Raw genomic sequence first — 15,539 nt, forward strand, 5'->3', positions numbered from 1 at the left:
TTTATTTTATTTTATTTATTTTCTCCTCACGTTTTTACTTGTATATTATTTTGTTTTATCTTAAATTAAAATTGTTTTTTAATTTTGTTTTACTTGATTTATTTTCCCTCCGTCCTCATGTTTTTTATTTTATTTTTTTTCTCCTCACGTTTTTACCTGTATATTATTTTGTTTTATCTTAAATTTAAATTATTTTTAATTTTGTTTTACTTGATTTATTTTCTCCGTCCTCACGTTTTATTTCGTTTCCATTTCAAAGTCGTTGTCGCGTTTAGGCGTTACCCGTTTTTTCCTGACGTCATGAAATCGGTCCTTCCGCTGCCGGTAGAGTGAACGTGAACTGCCAAGAAGAACAGAAGAGAAAAAAAAAGCAGAAGTGGCGATAGCGTCGAAACAAGTACAGATTGGCTTTTATGACACAGAGTCGCAGCCGAGAAAAATAAATCATCGTGTCCAAGAGCTGTGAAAGCCGATCGACTCCCGGTAGGTTTAACGGCGTTCTCTCACGGTACCGTGCGTTAGCCGGCATGTGAAGCGGCGGCTAAGCTCTGTTAGCTGCCATGTTAGCTAGCGAGTCGCAGGGGCAGAACCGGGATGCGCCCGTTTGATTCCCAAGTTAACCGACTAACTCGGACGAGGCTTCGAGCACAGTACCCCCCTGTCGGTGCTGGTGAAGATGCGGACAAATGCGGAGCTTCGGGCTCTAAGTGTTTATCGCATTATCAGTCACAAGCTAACTGAGGCTAACGCGGTGCTCGGTGGGTTCAGGGCGGGGAAACGGCGTCATGTCTGTGAGATAAACTGACTCACGTTAGTCTGTGGCAGTGTTTGGCCAAAGACAGTAACGTAGCCAGTCTTAGCTGCATCCTGGTCGCCAATATAAGTAAATAGGCAACTATTTGAATCAGCTGTCAGACGGTAGCTTGCGACTGAACTGCTCGTACGGTCTGATGGGTAGCCGCATGGCTAAGTTAATATTTTAGGAAGCTAAGCTGCTTATGACATGGCTAACTGCGGCTAACGTTAGCTTCCAAGTTTCTGAACGGGCCCTGTTGCATTTAACTGCTCTTACTTTCTATCAACCGGGATTTTAGTCGCTAGAACAAAACCAGCGATTATTTTTCATCGATCGTAATCTGCCGATCGTTTTCTCGAGTCGTCCTGTGGTGCCCTGACTTTCAAGAAACGGGACGAATTCAGTGTTTTTACAAAGCACAGGGGGGCGAGAACCTCTCACTGAATATTAAGCTACCTAGACGGAGTGTTTTACAAGCTTCCCTGGTTTTTTAGAGAACAACGTCGACGGGATCCACCGCTTGCGGTCCGTTTCAGGTACATTTATGGTTGTTGGGGTTTTCTGCAATAAACGAATTGATAGCTTGTCAAAACTTGTGGACGGAGCCACAATTAGTCAAAATCTTGGGGCACAGTTCACAAAAAGAGCAACTAACTTCAGTGTCCTTTTTAGGTTTTTATGAAACTGATGGATGGCCCTAAAAGACACTTCACTAATCTTAATATTAACCGAAAATATAAACGGTAGATTCCAGATTTTATTCCAGTTAAAACCAGATATGAGATTATCCCAACATAATACATATCTCGCCCTTGTTACGTTTTCACAAATCTGAGCAGTGAAATGTTTTTTGGTTTCTGCAAATAGAAGACAGGGTTCACAAATCTGAAACTGTTACTGGAGTCTAATTGTTAATCAAGTCCAGGTTTGACAAGCGTGGAGGTATTTAAACTCGACCAGGTCTGTTGTTGCCTGGATGGAGAAAGCTCAGCACAGTTGCCAGCTTTTTACTTTCATTAATGAAATAAAGGTTTCAGAAATATGAAGCTTTGTTTTAAACCGTCTTGAGCTTCTCTGAGCCATTGTAGTCCAGAATAGACAGGTGTAAATGTAGTGGTTTTCAAATTAGACCTGGTCTGTTTTTGGATGCCGACAATGCAGTAAGACTGCCAGTTTTTTGCTTTCCTAAATAAAGGTTTTATAAGTCTAAAGGTGGGTTTTAGACAGCATTAAGACTTTAACTAGGATTTCTAAAACCCTTTTCACAACAATAAGTGGATCCAAAAAATGGAGAATCGGTCTCTACTGTAGTTTGTTTCCCTTAACTTTCCCCTGAAGTGACAAATCAAAAGATAACTTCAGCATCCTAAACTCTCGTTTTGTCCAACCGACAGCCCGAAACCCAAATCTGTTAAATCTACAGTGATAGGAAACGGAGAAAAGCAGAAAATGATCACATGTGAGAAACTGGAAAACAGAGAATGTTTGTTAATTTAACATGAAAGATTCAGCTCTAGCAAGTTAGTAGCAGTGTTGGTCTACCTGCACTTTATTGTTGAGCTACTATTCTTTGAATCCAGCGCATTTCGAAGGAAAGTGACGGTCTTTTTATTTCTTAACATCTGGCACCTCCGTTAGAGCTGCAGCAATTAATCAATCGAAAGAAAATTAATAAGCTATTTTGAAAATGTATTGTTTAAGTCACTTTGACAACATTTGATGGTTCCGTGTTCGCAGTTGTGAGGATTCACTGCTTTTTTTTTTTTTTTTTTCCTCGTCCATGACAGTAAATTGAATATTGAGAAGTTTTGGACTGTTGTTCAGAAAAAACAAGACATTTAATGACATCGCCTTGTGCTCTAGGATATTGGAATGTGCATTTTTCACTGCTTTTCTGTTTTATTGACTAAAGGATAAGTTGATTAATCGAAAGAATAATCTGCACATTGATCGACAATGAAAATAATCCGTAGTTGAGGCCCTACGCTAATGTAGGAGTCAATTAGAAGCCGTTAGTGTTCAAGCAGTGGTAAAACACAAGTAAAAGTTCAACATTTCGCTTTTAATAATTCGACAACACGGCCTGCGTTAACAATCCGTTGATACGAAGGCTGCTCATGTGATTGAATATTTTCACACACACATGACGGAAGGTTTATCCCTCATTTAGATGTGAAATCATCTATCAGGATCAGATTTTTCGCGCACCCAAATACAAAACTTGACCACATCTGAAGAGGACTCTTATTCCTGTAAAGCCCCTCAGCTATTGCTTTCAGCTGTTGAGGAAATAACTGGCCTGGCCTGACCTGGAGGCCAGCTACAGCAGGGACTGTGGAGGAGGGCCTCTGCTGTAACTAGAGACCTTATGGAGACGGTCGTTATATACAGTATATGTACGTCATGATTGTAGTGCGCACTATAGTCGCTTTTTTGTAGAGTCCGACTTCTCTAACTGACTTTGGATTGGTCAGTTGGTGTGGAGGACAAATGCTTTGTGGTTTTTAAATTGTCCTTATTATAAAGTATTGATTTGGGTGTGTCTACAGTCCTGTTGGAGGGTTCCTACAGGGTAACTACAGGCAAATCTTAAAATGAAATGTCAACCTGGATTCCAAAGTCAGTGGTTCAGACCGTTTTTCTCCTGATTTCACATGACTATTTTACATATTCACGTATATTTAAATATTTTATCATATTCTAAATCGAAATGCCTTATGTTATTGTGTTAGCTATGGCTGGAATGATCAGTCATTTGGCAGAACATTAACTGGCAAGTATTTTTGCCATTTGGAATTTGCAGACGTCAGCTTGGGATTTAGGATACGGTGATGGGCATTTTTTGTACTATTTTCTAATATTTTACAGAAAGAAAAATCAACTGAGAAAATACTCAGGAGATTAATCAATAATGAAAATGGTCATTAGTCGTAGCCCCAGAGTTACCACAAAATAAAGAGTGAATTATTGGAAGGCCTTTGTTTATCTGAGAATTTGCCTCTGCAGAAATGGTTTCTGAAATGATAACCGCAGATGCTTTGCATTTCTCTGTATTAGGAAGGTCTGGGTCATGTTTTTTACAAACCAGTGTAAAGTGAAAAACGCTTCATGATAATGACACGGTGTCGAGGATGCAAATGAACTCTCCGCCACCAGTTATGTGAGGGATACGTTTTGGAAGTGACCAGTTGGTTTATCTGTCGGAATGGCTGACAGATAAACAGCAGACAAACTGTCGTCACGGAAATGTTTCTCCGCGCCTCACACTTGTCTTCTCCTCCGTGGCATCAGGTGACCGACGATGGCTGTGAACGTGTACTCCACCTCAGTGACCAGCGACAACCTAAGTCGTCATGACATGCTGGTCTGGATCAATGAATCTCTACAGATGAACCTCACCAAGATTGAAATGTTGTGTTCAGGTAAGAAATGTGTTTGCGTGAGTTGTTTTGATTTTTGTCTTTAATATTGCTCTTATTGTGTGTGTTTCAATAAGGGACTTCCTGCAACAGTTCCAGGGTGGGGTGTGATTGCTGGAAGAATGGATGGGTGTGAGCATGAGAGAGAGACTTTGCATGATTGTGCGATTTTCATTGTGGTCCTCAGCAGCTCAGCTGCCGCTGATGCTGAATATGTTGACAATGGGAGAGGAGAACACTGAAGCTTCTGTTTTTGTCATATGAGCCAATAAAACACGTTTTTTTATAGGTCGAGGCTTTGTTTCACCAAAGGTACACAAGGAAAACTTGAACTTTAAGCAAAAAGCAGTTCGAAAATTTCACAACGCTGAGTTACCAGTTTTAGGTACACCTAATAAAAATGAATGCAGTCTAACACAACAGTCCTGGAATAAATCTGACCTTCATGGAGGTTATAATGTCAAGTTTTTGTTAAAACCGTTCTCTATCCCCATTTATATCAATGAAGGTAAGTTAAACAACAGAAACAGCTCTCTGTGTAATGCAGTACGGTTCAACAGCACCACTCCACCAGACTGATCCTACAGTTGAGTCAGCAACTCTCTCGAACAATTTCATAATGACCATTGTGGTTAGAAAGGTGTAAGCAGATATAATTGATCGTAACTGGCCGCAAAGACGTCCACCTTCAGCTGCTGCCCCATAAGAAGCGGATTAAACCCCCTGCACAGCCGTTGCTGCCAAAAACATCGGCTGTTGCTGATTCAAAGGGTGTGGGAGGCGCCAGGTGCACCTTAATGCTGTGAACTCTGCCCTAGAACACCAAGAACCTGACGAGACATTGTTTAGGAAGTGGTGCGCGTGGATTAGGGCTGGTGGTGTTTCGAAGCGGTACGTAAATACTAATGCAGATTTAGGAGTTTTAAAAAAAAAGGGTTTTTCTGCACATTATTTTTTTAATTTAACAAATGAAGCCAACCTTCTTAAGTGCATCACTATTTGAGTTAAACTTTATTGATCCACAGCAGGGAGATTGAAGTGTTTAATTATGTGCTATCACAAAGGGCCACATAAGAACCCAATCTAAACGGAAGCAAAGAAGTTACAAGACTGAATAACTTGACCTAGTGTTCATCGTCAACTGCCAATACTTGGCCGTTTGTATTGAGGTTTGATACCCAGCCCTAATCTGCATTTGTGTTTAGTTTAGTTCAGGTCATCAGAGTGGTGAAGGAAGCGACACTCCTGTTTGTAATTACTGCTCATTTACCCTTGAGCCAGGCAGTCAGCTCTCAGCTGCCGTTCACTGGCCAACAGAGCAGAAGGAAGGTGTTTTTAAAAAAAAAGAGCTCATGGGATGGTTTGTGAGTGTGTCATTGATGTTTAATAAAGAAATATCTGTTGGTTTCCTCTATTCTTACATGAAAGGAAGATGGGCTCTATTTTTATCCTTTCCTGTTACTCCCTCACTCTACATTTTGGAGTTTTTCTTCTTTTTTAGGCCTCAACCAATTTTGAACATGCAGCACCCACCAAGTCCCTGTAATGATTTTACTCAATTAAAACCTTGGAGAACTTGCAATGCGATTTTTTTTTATTTTTTATTTTATTTTATTTTTTTGTCTTGTCTTGTCGTCCAGGTGCTGCCTACTGCCAGTTCATGGACATGCTGTTCCCCAACTCTGTGCCTCTGAAGAAAGTCAAATTTGGTGCCAAGCTGGAGCACGAATACATCCACAACTTCAAGCTTCTGCAGGTTTCCTTCAAAAAGATGGGAGTTGACAAAGTAAGTAATCATAGGCACATACTTGGCAGCTTCAAAGTACATGGTGCCCCCTACAAAAGTGGAGAAGGTCTGGAAATATACCAAGGAGTTTCTGATATTAGAGGGCGGCAAAGGAGAACAATTTACGACGCGTTTTCACGTGACACGGTTCTCAGTACAACATTAACAGCTCTGTAAAAGGTGCTGTTTACTTGACAACAGATAAGGTCGATAATCAGTGCGGTTAAAAAAGAAAAATTGCTGATTATTTTCTGGGCTTGCTGATGAAATGATGAAAATATTTGGGATAGAAGTTGATTGATCTTTTGTTACGTTATACTTGAGCAAAATCCCCGATCAACGTATGACACATGATGAAAATCCCTTAATCCTTGTGGGCACCAACAAGAAAGCTGTCACGTGGAAATGAGTGCAGGCAAACCGTCTAACAAAGGACAGCTGGACTGAAATTGTCACTTCAATAAATTCCATGGAGAAACTGACTTTTACTTTAAGACCATGATATGATCATATGAAAAATGCTGGAAAAATGGACCAAGGAAATGTGCCTGTGACATGTAACCCATTACGGAAGTACTTGAAAGACCCAGTTCATTTACGAGTACTTTGTCGCCGATGTCAACCCACTCTTTTTGCCTTAAAAATTAAAAAAAAAGAGAGAGAAATGAATCTGCATACAGAAATGATAGATGATAAGGCCCGCCATCCTGCTAAACTCCTTGACAGAGGCCGCGTTTTCCGGTGCTCCTTCACAATAAAAAACCGTCTAATGATTGGCTGGTGAAAAGCTTTTAATGTGAAGCAGCTGCAGGAAGTGTTCGGATTACGATAATTGTAACCTCAACAGCAGCGGACTTCTTTACAGCTCTCAACAGTGGCACTGAAAATGAGAGAACACGAAACATGTTGCGTGGTTGTTGAGGATTAGTGGGCGCTTGGTCTAGATTACCGGGCAGCCCTCCAACTGTTTCCTGTGGTGGGGCAAACACTACAACTACTGTATACCTGACTTCAACCCTTCTCTTGTCACACACTGTTCTGTCACTGCAAAGACTAATCACCCGGTGTATTTTGTAAGGACTGTGTAAATGCTTGCATAAAGATTGGTGGAAACGCCAAACATCAGCCCGGAGTTGCGAAATTGAAACTGCGTAAGAGCCCTGATACTACAAGAACAGGAAACGAAATGGCTTGACCCTTGATCACTCTGGCTGCTTGTTAGAACTGAGCGTCTTAAAATGCCTTAAGAATAACGTCACCATTGGTTCCTTACTGCTGCTTGATATGCAAACTGAACCTCCTGTCATCCCCTCCCAACCAGCTGAGCTTCCTGTGCTGATCCTCCCATGAGTCATTTTGTTTTTATTAGAACTTTGTTCGCTCATCCCTCACTCGTATTACTACTGTAATTTTTCATTTGTCAGACCGTAATGAGACAGCAGTGCGTATGCACAAATACAGCTGAAATGCCCCACTGTATTTTCTAAGCCCTGCTTTCTTGTGCCACAGAGTGCACTGAAAACAATCGATTCGATCATTAGTTGAGCTCACATGAGCATGTCTTTGTTTTGTTTTGTTTTTTTAAATAAAAAAAAAATATACACACAAACATTGTTCAAGTGCTGCCCTGTGAAAAGAGGCAAGCTGTCAAACTACGCATATCTGCATTAGTTTCAGTCCTTCCTCTTCACGATCAGAGGCGTTTTAATAGAAAGTGAAATGTATTTGTAATAGCTTTAATAACCTCAGATTGTGTTGACATTGTCAAAAGGCCAAGAAAGATTACAAAAGATCCAGTTTACTCATCCTCTGATTTCAGACAGAACAGGCAGCTGCTTGCAGGACCATCAACAAAGCTGCCATAATTTATTCATGGGCCAACTTCCTTCCTGCCGTCCATGTCTTTTAACTCAATGCTCTAGGTCTGAGTGCCGTTTGAAATGCCTGCACAGCGTTCATCCACAGATCCGTGTTTCAGATACTCGAACATGTAGAGCACATCAGTGTATTCATAGCTGTTCAGGGTTATAATCCCGGGCATTGTGTCTGTGTTGTGGACTTTGCCCTCATTCATGCTTTGTGAGTGTGCATTGTCTAATGATGTCAGCTTCCTCCATCGCTGAGTAATTGGGTTTACCGCTGAGCCTTTCACACTGACAACTTCACTTTGGTTTTTTTTTGTTTTTTTTGTCTTACTGCTGCTCTCTTTTTCTCACTGTGGCTTCGATTCTGGCCTGCTTCATGTTTTAAGGTGTGTGCCAGCAGAGAAGACATTTTTTTTTTAAATTTTAACAAACATTTCTTCTTGGCCCAGCCTCCTATACAGGCCATACATTGTTAGTTAGTAATTTTATTCCAACAGGTCAGTTTTTAGTTGTAAATGTTGCTCATCGGCATTTTTAAACACAGTTTTCCTTTACTGACATGACATATATAAGATACTTAGGCATAGAAAACCTGGTAGGTAACGTTACAGCCTTTTTTTATTTTGTAGTATTTCAGTAGGTATCAAAGTACGCTTTTAGTACGTCAGTGTGTGGAACCTTGGGTCTAATGCACCAGATTTCAAAAACTTGGAAGTACTAAACCTTGGCACCAAATGATTGCTGAGTCTTGTTACTGATTCTTTGAATTTAATTGTGATTAGGGCTGCAACTAACTGTTATTTTCATTATCGATCAATCTGCTGATTACCTTTTTTGATTATTCAATTAATCATTTTGTCTATAAAATGTCAGAAAAATAGTGAATATAATTTCCCACCGCCCAAAGCGACATCTTCAAATGTCTTGCTTTGTCCGACCAACAGTCCAGAACCCAAAGCTTTTCAGTTAAGTATGATATATGACTGGAAAAGCCTCAGATCCTCACATTTAATAAGCTGGAACCAGCAAGTGTTTGGGGTTTTTCTGTTTATAAAATAAAAGAAATTATTATTCACTTATCAAAACAATTAATTTGTTTTCTGTCACTTGAATTCTCAATTAATCAACTTATTATTGGAGCTGTAATTTTAATGTTTTTATTTTTTATTTTTGCAGTTTCTAATAAGTAGAGCTGAAATGATTAGTAAATTCATTGATTAGTTGTCAAGAGAAAATTAACTGGTATTTATTTTAATAATCTATACATTTTTCCAGTAATTTTCCAAAATAACCAAACTCAACCTCTCAGATGTGAAGATTTGCTGTTTTTATGCATCATGTTTGATAGCAAATGGAATATTTTTGTGTTTTGGACGGTTGATTGGACAAAAAAAAAAAAGCATTTTCAATATGTCACCTTGGGCTCTGCAAAGATATCACGGGCAAATTTTGCATTTTTCCCTGACATTTTATAGAAAAAAATGAATCACGCATTAGAGAAATAATCATTAGTTGTAGGTATACTGATAAACTCAGCTTACTTTGTTAGATAAAATGTGTTTTGGTAGAAAGTGTGTTTTGTGCAGCAGTGCAAGATATCTAAAAGGTATCATTTTGGTGTCGGTACCAAAGCTCGTGATTTTATTGACAGCAGTATTGAAAATTTTAAAATGATACCAAGCACGCATTTTACGTCAGGTTTTTTTTGTTAAGTGCATTAAGTGAACACACATGTTGATTTTGCTTTTTTTTTTGCTTGCAGATTATTCCAGTGGACAAACTGGTGAAGGGGAAGTTCCAGGACAACTTTGAGTTTGTCCAGTGGTTTAAGAAGTTCTTTGATGCCAACTACGATGGGAAGGAGTATGATCCAGTGGAGGCGAGACAGGGCCAGGATGCCATGCCCACACCCAACCCTGCCACATCAGCTCTCAACAAACCCCCTAAAAAGGCCCTCAGTCAAGGTCAGAGCTCTGGTTGGTCAAACAGTTTGAAACTGATAATGGATTACAGTGGGAAAATGCAAGATAAGTTCCCCTGGTGTGAAAAGATCTTTGTTACATGTCTCTTTAGCTCCTCAGAGGCCACCTGTCGCCAAGGTAGCACCCAAATTGGCTCCCGTCAGCGCAAGGAAGCCGGGGATGGGAGGAGCCGATGAGGAGAGGGCAGAGCTCCTGAATGAGGTCAGCGCATCTTTGAAAAAAAAATCATTTTTGTATGAGCAGTGAAAAAATCCAGCTAAAATCCATAGAATCACTGTGGAAACATGAAGTATCTCAATTAAACTACCTACACATAATATTGAAATGGGCTTGTTTTTGTGTTTTGAAAGAGGACGTGTAAAGCAGAAACATAACTTGATGCTGAAATTGCCCTTTTTTCCACAGCTGGAGATCCTGAAATCTACCATTCAGGACATGGAGAAGGAGAGAGACTTTTATTTTGGTAAGCTGCGGAACATTGAGCTGATTTGCCAGGAGAAGGAAGGAGAAGGCGACCCCACACTGCAGAGGATCATAGACATCCTCTACGCCACAGACGTGAGTTTGGGATCTGTTTGTATGAGAGATTTCCCTTTTTAAATTAAGTTTATTAATGCGGGGATTCATTCTGAAGACCAAACAGTAGATGGTTGATTTTCGGCTGGACCACGCTACATCCCCGGATGTCCGTGAGTGACTGAGCGAGCAACAGAGTTGAATTTATGAAAAAGTTTTGCCATTGGTCAGCCAACTAAGTGTTGGAATTTCCCCATTGGTCGTTTGTCTTTCAGATTAAATTGGTGCAAACAGTTTCTGTTACGTCATCGTGGGGTCGTTTATTCGCAGTGGTGCCAATTTAGCACTTTTGTCGCTAGATTTACCGACTTTTCAGACCCCTTTTAGAGTCTTTCTTCACAAAAGCACCTGGAAGGACAAACCCTAGCTACGAGTAACACGTCGTTGTTTTTGGTCTTTTACTGTGAGTCGCTGACAAGAATGAAAATATAGAATATAACCAGCCTTGTTCTTAAAAATATCCTCTGTAAGCCAATATGCTCTGTAATGTGTTCTTAGTTCAGTAACAGATTAAAGCCCATTTGCTCTGCTGTTAACAACTGCTGATGCCATGGCAAATTCCTGCAGAGGAATGGCATGCAGCTCGCTCACTGAGGCTGACAGTCTTCAGTGCTGCTGGTTGTGCAAACAATATTCAACGTTCCTGTGCACATTAAATATAGATGTTAGGGGTGGCATTTTCCTGATTCTTTCAAATTTGTTTTTTAAGTCTCTAACTGTTGGTATGGTCGCTCATTTTAAAGGTGAATATGGCCGATGTCACAGCACAGCACTGCTTTCATTAACCCGTATTTTTGTTCATATTGTCAGAGTGTAGTGATCATGAAAGGAGCAGCTTGGTAATGACTGCTGCTAAAGGTCAAATTTATGAGCCGTGATCAAATTTCACACGACGTCTGACAACAGAAAAAAATAAAAAACTGAACAGCTACATAGTTTATTCAGCTGCATTAAAACCGAGTATATGTGACGACAGAGTTTGAGGAGCCCCTCCATTACAATCACAAGTGAATTTCATGCTTCAGAGACGCGATCTGGTCCAGCAGAAATAAAGCCAGCGCGTAAAGGTAGTGAGCGTCAAGAGTCGGGGTCACAGTGGGTCACGGACATCGAGAGGGAGAAAAAACAATCGGGGATCCTCTCCTCAGTCGTCGATAACCCATCTGATCGCCAGTTGGCACGAGCCTGCTGGGGATCTCCTGCTTCGTCACTGCTGTAATGTGTGTACGTCGATTAGCAAGGCTTTCAGACTTCCCAACAACTCTCAAACCACATATCTGGTGTTTTCTGGCACCAAAGAGATGACGAGCTTGATGATGGCCAGCAAAGGCCTCAAACTCCAGGTTTTCCTAAATGATCTCTGGTGCTCTTCCTTCATATCTCCTTCCCTCTCTCTCTCTGTCTCCGTCTCTCCAGGAGGGTTTTGTGATACCGGATGCTGAGGAGCAGGAGGAGTTTTAATATTCAAGACTGCAAGCAACTTTTCACTTAGATGCCCTGGTCTACAAACGAGATCCTTCGTCAAGCCAAGACAGCCAGTTTGGTTTTATATCCAGCACCAAACCTGATCACGACTTGTGGCCCCTTCCCCCACCTTTCCTGAACCCGAATCCCAACCCGCCGGACTTCTTCCTCTAGCCTTCAGCTGCCGTACTCCACTTCCTTTTTCCTGAAACATCTTTTACCAATAATCAACGAAGCCTCGGTCACCGCTTCCCCCCTTTTACACACCTGTCAGTCTGCAAGAATCCCAGTCCCCACCCTCACCTGGAATCCCGACCTTCCCAAAACCAGATCGTGCAGTACATATCTGGTTTTTGTAATGGACTTCAGTGTGAAAAACACGGTGATGTTCTCTGTGTGTGTATATGTATGTGTGTGTGGTCGTATGTGTTTAAAAATCAATTTGAAACGAATCAAACGTGAAGAACCTCCTCTGAAGACCCGGCTGTCGGCTCAGCCATGGCTTTGTCCCAAACTAACCGCCATTGTTTGGTTTTTGTTTGATGGCACTGCAGCCGTTTTGTGCCTCTCCCGTTGACACTGAATTTTATTCATTTGGAGGAAGATGCATGCAAGGAAGTGAGAAAAAGCAGGAAGGAAAAAAAAAAAACCACACACATTCCCAACTAGCAGATTTAGTCCTGCATCATTTTGAACCAAATCTGTGGTGTAGTTTGTATTCATGCCAGCTGGTCCCAATTTGAAATGGTAGAAATTGTAATTTCATCCAGGCAGCAGGCTTTCAGAAACACTGTTCGCGTCATTTGCCAGTTAGATGTAGAAGCTAAGTTTGTAAGCAATGTGAAATGAGGGAAAAGCAACTGGTGGACCACACGTGTCGACGCTGAAGGGCTCAAGGGTTTAGTCTGGGATAAGGCACCAGTCGGGTCTTCTCTTGGCCTTTTTTCCACCTGTGACTAATTGTTGCCGCCAAGGACACATCTTGGTTTTCGTCCTGTTCAGCTTCAGAAGAGCTTTTGTAAATTGATGCTACTGTTTTATCACTTTTTTCCTCCCACTCCAGTTTTTTTTCCTTTTTTGTTTGTCTTGTTTTCCCTGTTGTTTGCTCGAAAACCTATTTTTTGGCCCCTCTCGGTCATGCTCTCACCTTTTTTATATATTAGATTTCTATTCAGTTTGAGCTTTTCTCACGCTCGCTAAATGATCACACCGTTGGAAAGATTTTACTCGTGTGCAGAAACTTGTTTCCCCAGCCGCGGCGATAGAGAAAAGGGGTTTCCGATATCAAATAGTGGTCGCTGTTTTCTCGTAGCAGGTCAGCTGTCTCTCTGCCACCCACATGCTCCCACTCAAACCTTGGTTTTCACATTTCAAGCTTCGTCGATGTGCAATTCTTCATACCAGGAAAGTGGCTTACTCTTCCGGTCGATGTGAGATGAAGCGTTTCAACTTTTGCAGACGGCAGCCTTTTGATCAACGCGCCAATGTTTAGTAAAAAGTGCAAAAAACAAATTAGAGACTGCATGATCAACAGTGATTGTTTTCTACGTTTTGTCTTTTGGAAAGTCTGTTTCAAGGCAGATGCACTGTTTTCTACCAGTGGCCTTTAATCAGCCCCTAGCCAATAAAAACCGTTCCTGAAGGGTGTTGGGAAACCCATGCAGCCACGTGACAAGCGCTGAGCTCCGGCTGTGGCCGATCAGTGTGTTGACTACTTGTAGCCGGCCACAGTCAGGATGATCATCTGAAATCCGCGGGGGTGAGCTGTGAAAGAGGCCCGTGTGCTGCTCTCAGCTGTTTCATCAGGTAGATTGATGAAACTTTGTTTTCCCTGCCCTCATTACTAATGTTGGAAGTAGTTTTTCCCCGAGGCTGTTTAAAAAAAGCCAAGAAACCCACAGTGGGATCAATATGAAAGTAAAAAAATCGAACTCGCCACACTGAAGGCGTATTTCTTTCTGGGAATGACAAGTTTGCTTCCCCCTGTTTTTGTACTTCCACACCCCGATTGACCAATTTTAATAGTTATATTGTATATTGTGGATCTAATTTGAGACCAGTTTTTCCACTGTACTATGTAAAAAGTCATTTCGGACATATTTGTACCTAATTTGAAACAACATACCGGTGTTGATTTCACACAAACCTTGTTTTTGTATTTTTTTTAATTATTTTTTGGTTATTTGAATACATGACTTTATCAATGGCCTTATTCATAAAAATCCTTTTTTTTTCCATCTGCAAACGTTTTTCGTATATTTTTTTTTTTAATTTTACTTTAATGTACGTCTCTGCTGTTTTGGGTAAATGTTTGTACTGTTACAGTCATATTTTTTAATGTGTTCTGAAAATAAACAACATTGGAGGTACTTTGGACAGAAGCTCAGATGTGTCGAGGTGCAGCGGAGCACCAGTCTTCCATCAAATGCTCATTAGGCAAACAAAAATATACGTGTGTTCACAGTGATTCATGCTAATTGAGTTTAATTCAAGGTTTTTGGTGATTTTTTTTTTTTTTTTTTTTTGAAAGATGCAAGTTTGTGACAGAAACGTAGACTAGTATCACAGCTGCAGACTTACAAAATGCTGTTCTGTAGAATTAAAGACGCGTTGGCTTCGGGGCGCTGACTTGAGCACCTTGATCTCTGGAGAAACAGATCGGGGATTTAGGTGCTGTAGCTACATGAGGTGATAGTCGACGGAGCTCACGAGCCTTTAACGAACACCGTCTCGAGTACGATTGTTGCACGAAATCAGCGGGTGCCTGGGTCGATTTTTCTTTTTTGTGTGTGTGTATTTTCTGGTAGTTGCCTTCAGTAAGACCTCGTCTGAAATAAAAAAATAAAACTTCTTTAGACCTTTAGAATTAATTTCCACATCAGAACCTCTCAGAATCTATGCCTTTTGGGACTCTCCAAAGAGTGATTTGAAGTAACAGGTTTCTTGCAGTGTGGTGCGAGTGCAGTAACTTCTTTTTTGCTCTTTTATCTGTGTACTCCAGCACACGTGCTTGGACTTCGAGGTTAAAGGTGTTGACTGACTTTCAGCTCTAATGTGATGGTTACCAGGTCTGTCTTTGCTGAACAATGTAGAACTTTGTGGTCCGTTTTTTCCCCCAGTTTTTGGGGGACTGCAGCCAGAAAAGTGATCAAAGAGACAAGTCAACCATCCATTATCAACGTCAGTTGATGTGTGATCATGTGTTGAAGACCAGACTGAAGGCACGAAGCCGGCCGCAGTGCAGTGCGTCCCTGCTGGTTCGGGTAAATGTTTGTACTGTTAAATAAGAAATGTATAGAAAATACCATGATTTTATCTCGATGAATTTTCCCAACACATTCTGGTCCCTTAAAAACCGGGTACTGCTCATAGAAACGGCTCTAGTTCTTCCACTGCTCGGCCCACGCAGATGTAAAACCCGCCTCAAATTAGAGCTGAGAGTCAGAACATCAGAGTGGTTCTTTGGTTTCAAGTCTAATGTGCTGAAGTACAGAGGCAACCCAGCAGCAGAGTGGCTCTGAAGAGGACGTGCAGGGTTTCCCCGAGAAGATCCTCAGTGAAGAGAATTCCCCGTAACCACGACCTGCAAACACCAACACAAGCTACGACTTTGGAATGATCTGGGGATCCCAGTGGGGCTGCAACCAACCC

General features: G+C 41.2%; 1 protein-coding gene across 2 annotated transcripts; it reads left to right on the plus strand.

The window, feature by feature from the left end:
- The first annotated feature begins 279 nt into the window (after window positions 1-279).
- mapre1b (microtubule-associated protein, RP/EB family, member 1b) lies at window positions 280-14,257 on the plus strand. 2 transcript variants are annotated; one of them, XM_040152807.1, is made up of 7 exons: window positions 280-483; window positions 4,088-4,218; window positions 5,856-6,001; window positions 9,629-9,830; window positions 9,940-10,049; window positions 10,254-10,406; window positions 11,841-14,257. In XM_040152807.1, the coding sequence occupies exons 2-7, from the start codon at window positions 4,098-4,100 to the stop codon at window positions 11,883-11,885; spliced, it is 777 nt and encodes a 258-aa protein (XP_040008741.1). In that variant the 5' UTR covers window positions 280-483; window positions 4,088-4,097; the 3' UTR covers window positions 11,886-14,257. The 2 variants fall into 2 exon arrangements, with proteins under 2 accessions (XP_040008741.1, XP_040008742.1); XM_040152808.1 differs by lacking the exon at window positions 280-483 and adding an exon at window positions 806-1,332.
- The last annotated feature ends 1,282 nt before the right edge of the window (window positions 14,258-15,539 follow it).

Source organism: Xiphias gladius, chromosome 18, assembly GCF_016859285.1.
Source record: "Xiphias gladius isolate SHS-SW01 ecotype Sanya breed wild chromosome 18, ASM1685928v1, whole genome shotgun sequence".
NCBI lineage: Eukaryota > Metazoa > Chordata > Actinopteri > Istiophoriformes > Xiphiidae > Xiphias > Xiphias gladius.

Bases quoted from the DNA above. Each gene is read 5' to 3' on its own strand.
- mapre1b (XM_040152807.1), top strand. From the start codon at position 4,098: ATGGCTGTGAACGTGTACTCCACCTCAGTGACCAGCGACAACCTAAGT. The intron at 4,219-5,855 runs GTAAGAAATGTG...CTTGTCGTCCAG, and splicing joins GATTGAAATGTTGTGTTCAG to GTGCTGCCTACTGCCAGTTC. The intron at 10,407-11,840 runs GTGAGTTTGGGA...CCGTCTCTCCAG, and splicing joins ACATCCTCTACGCCACAGAC to GAGGGTTTTGTGATACCGGA.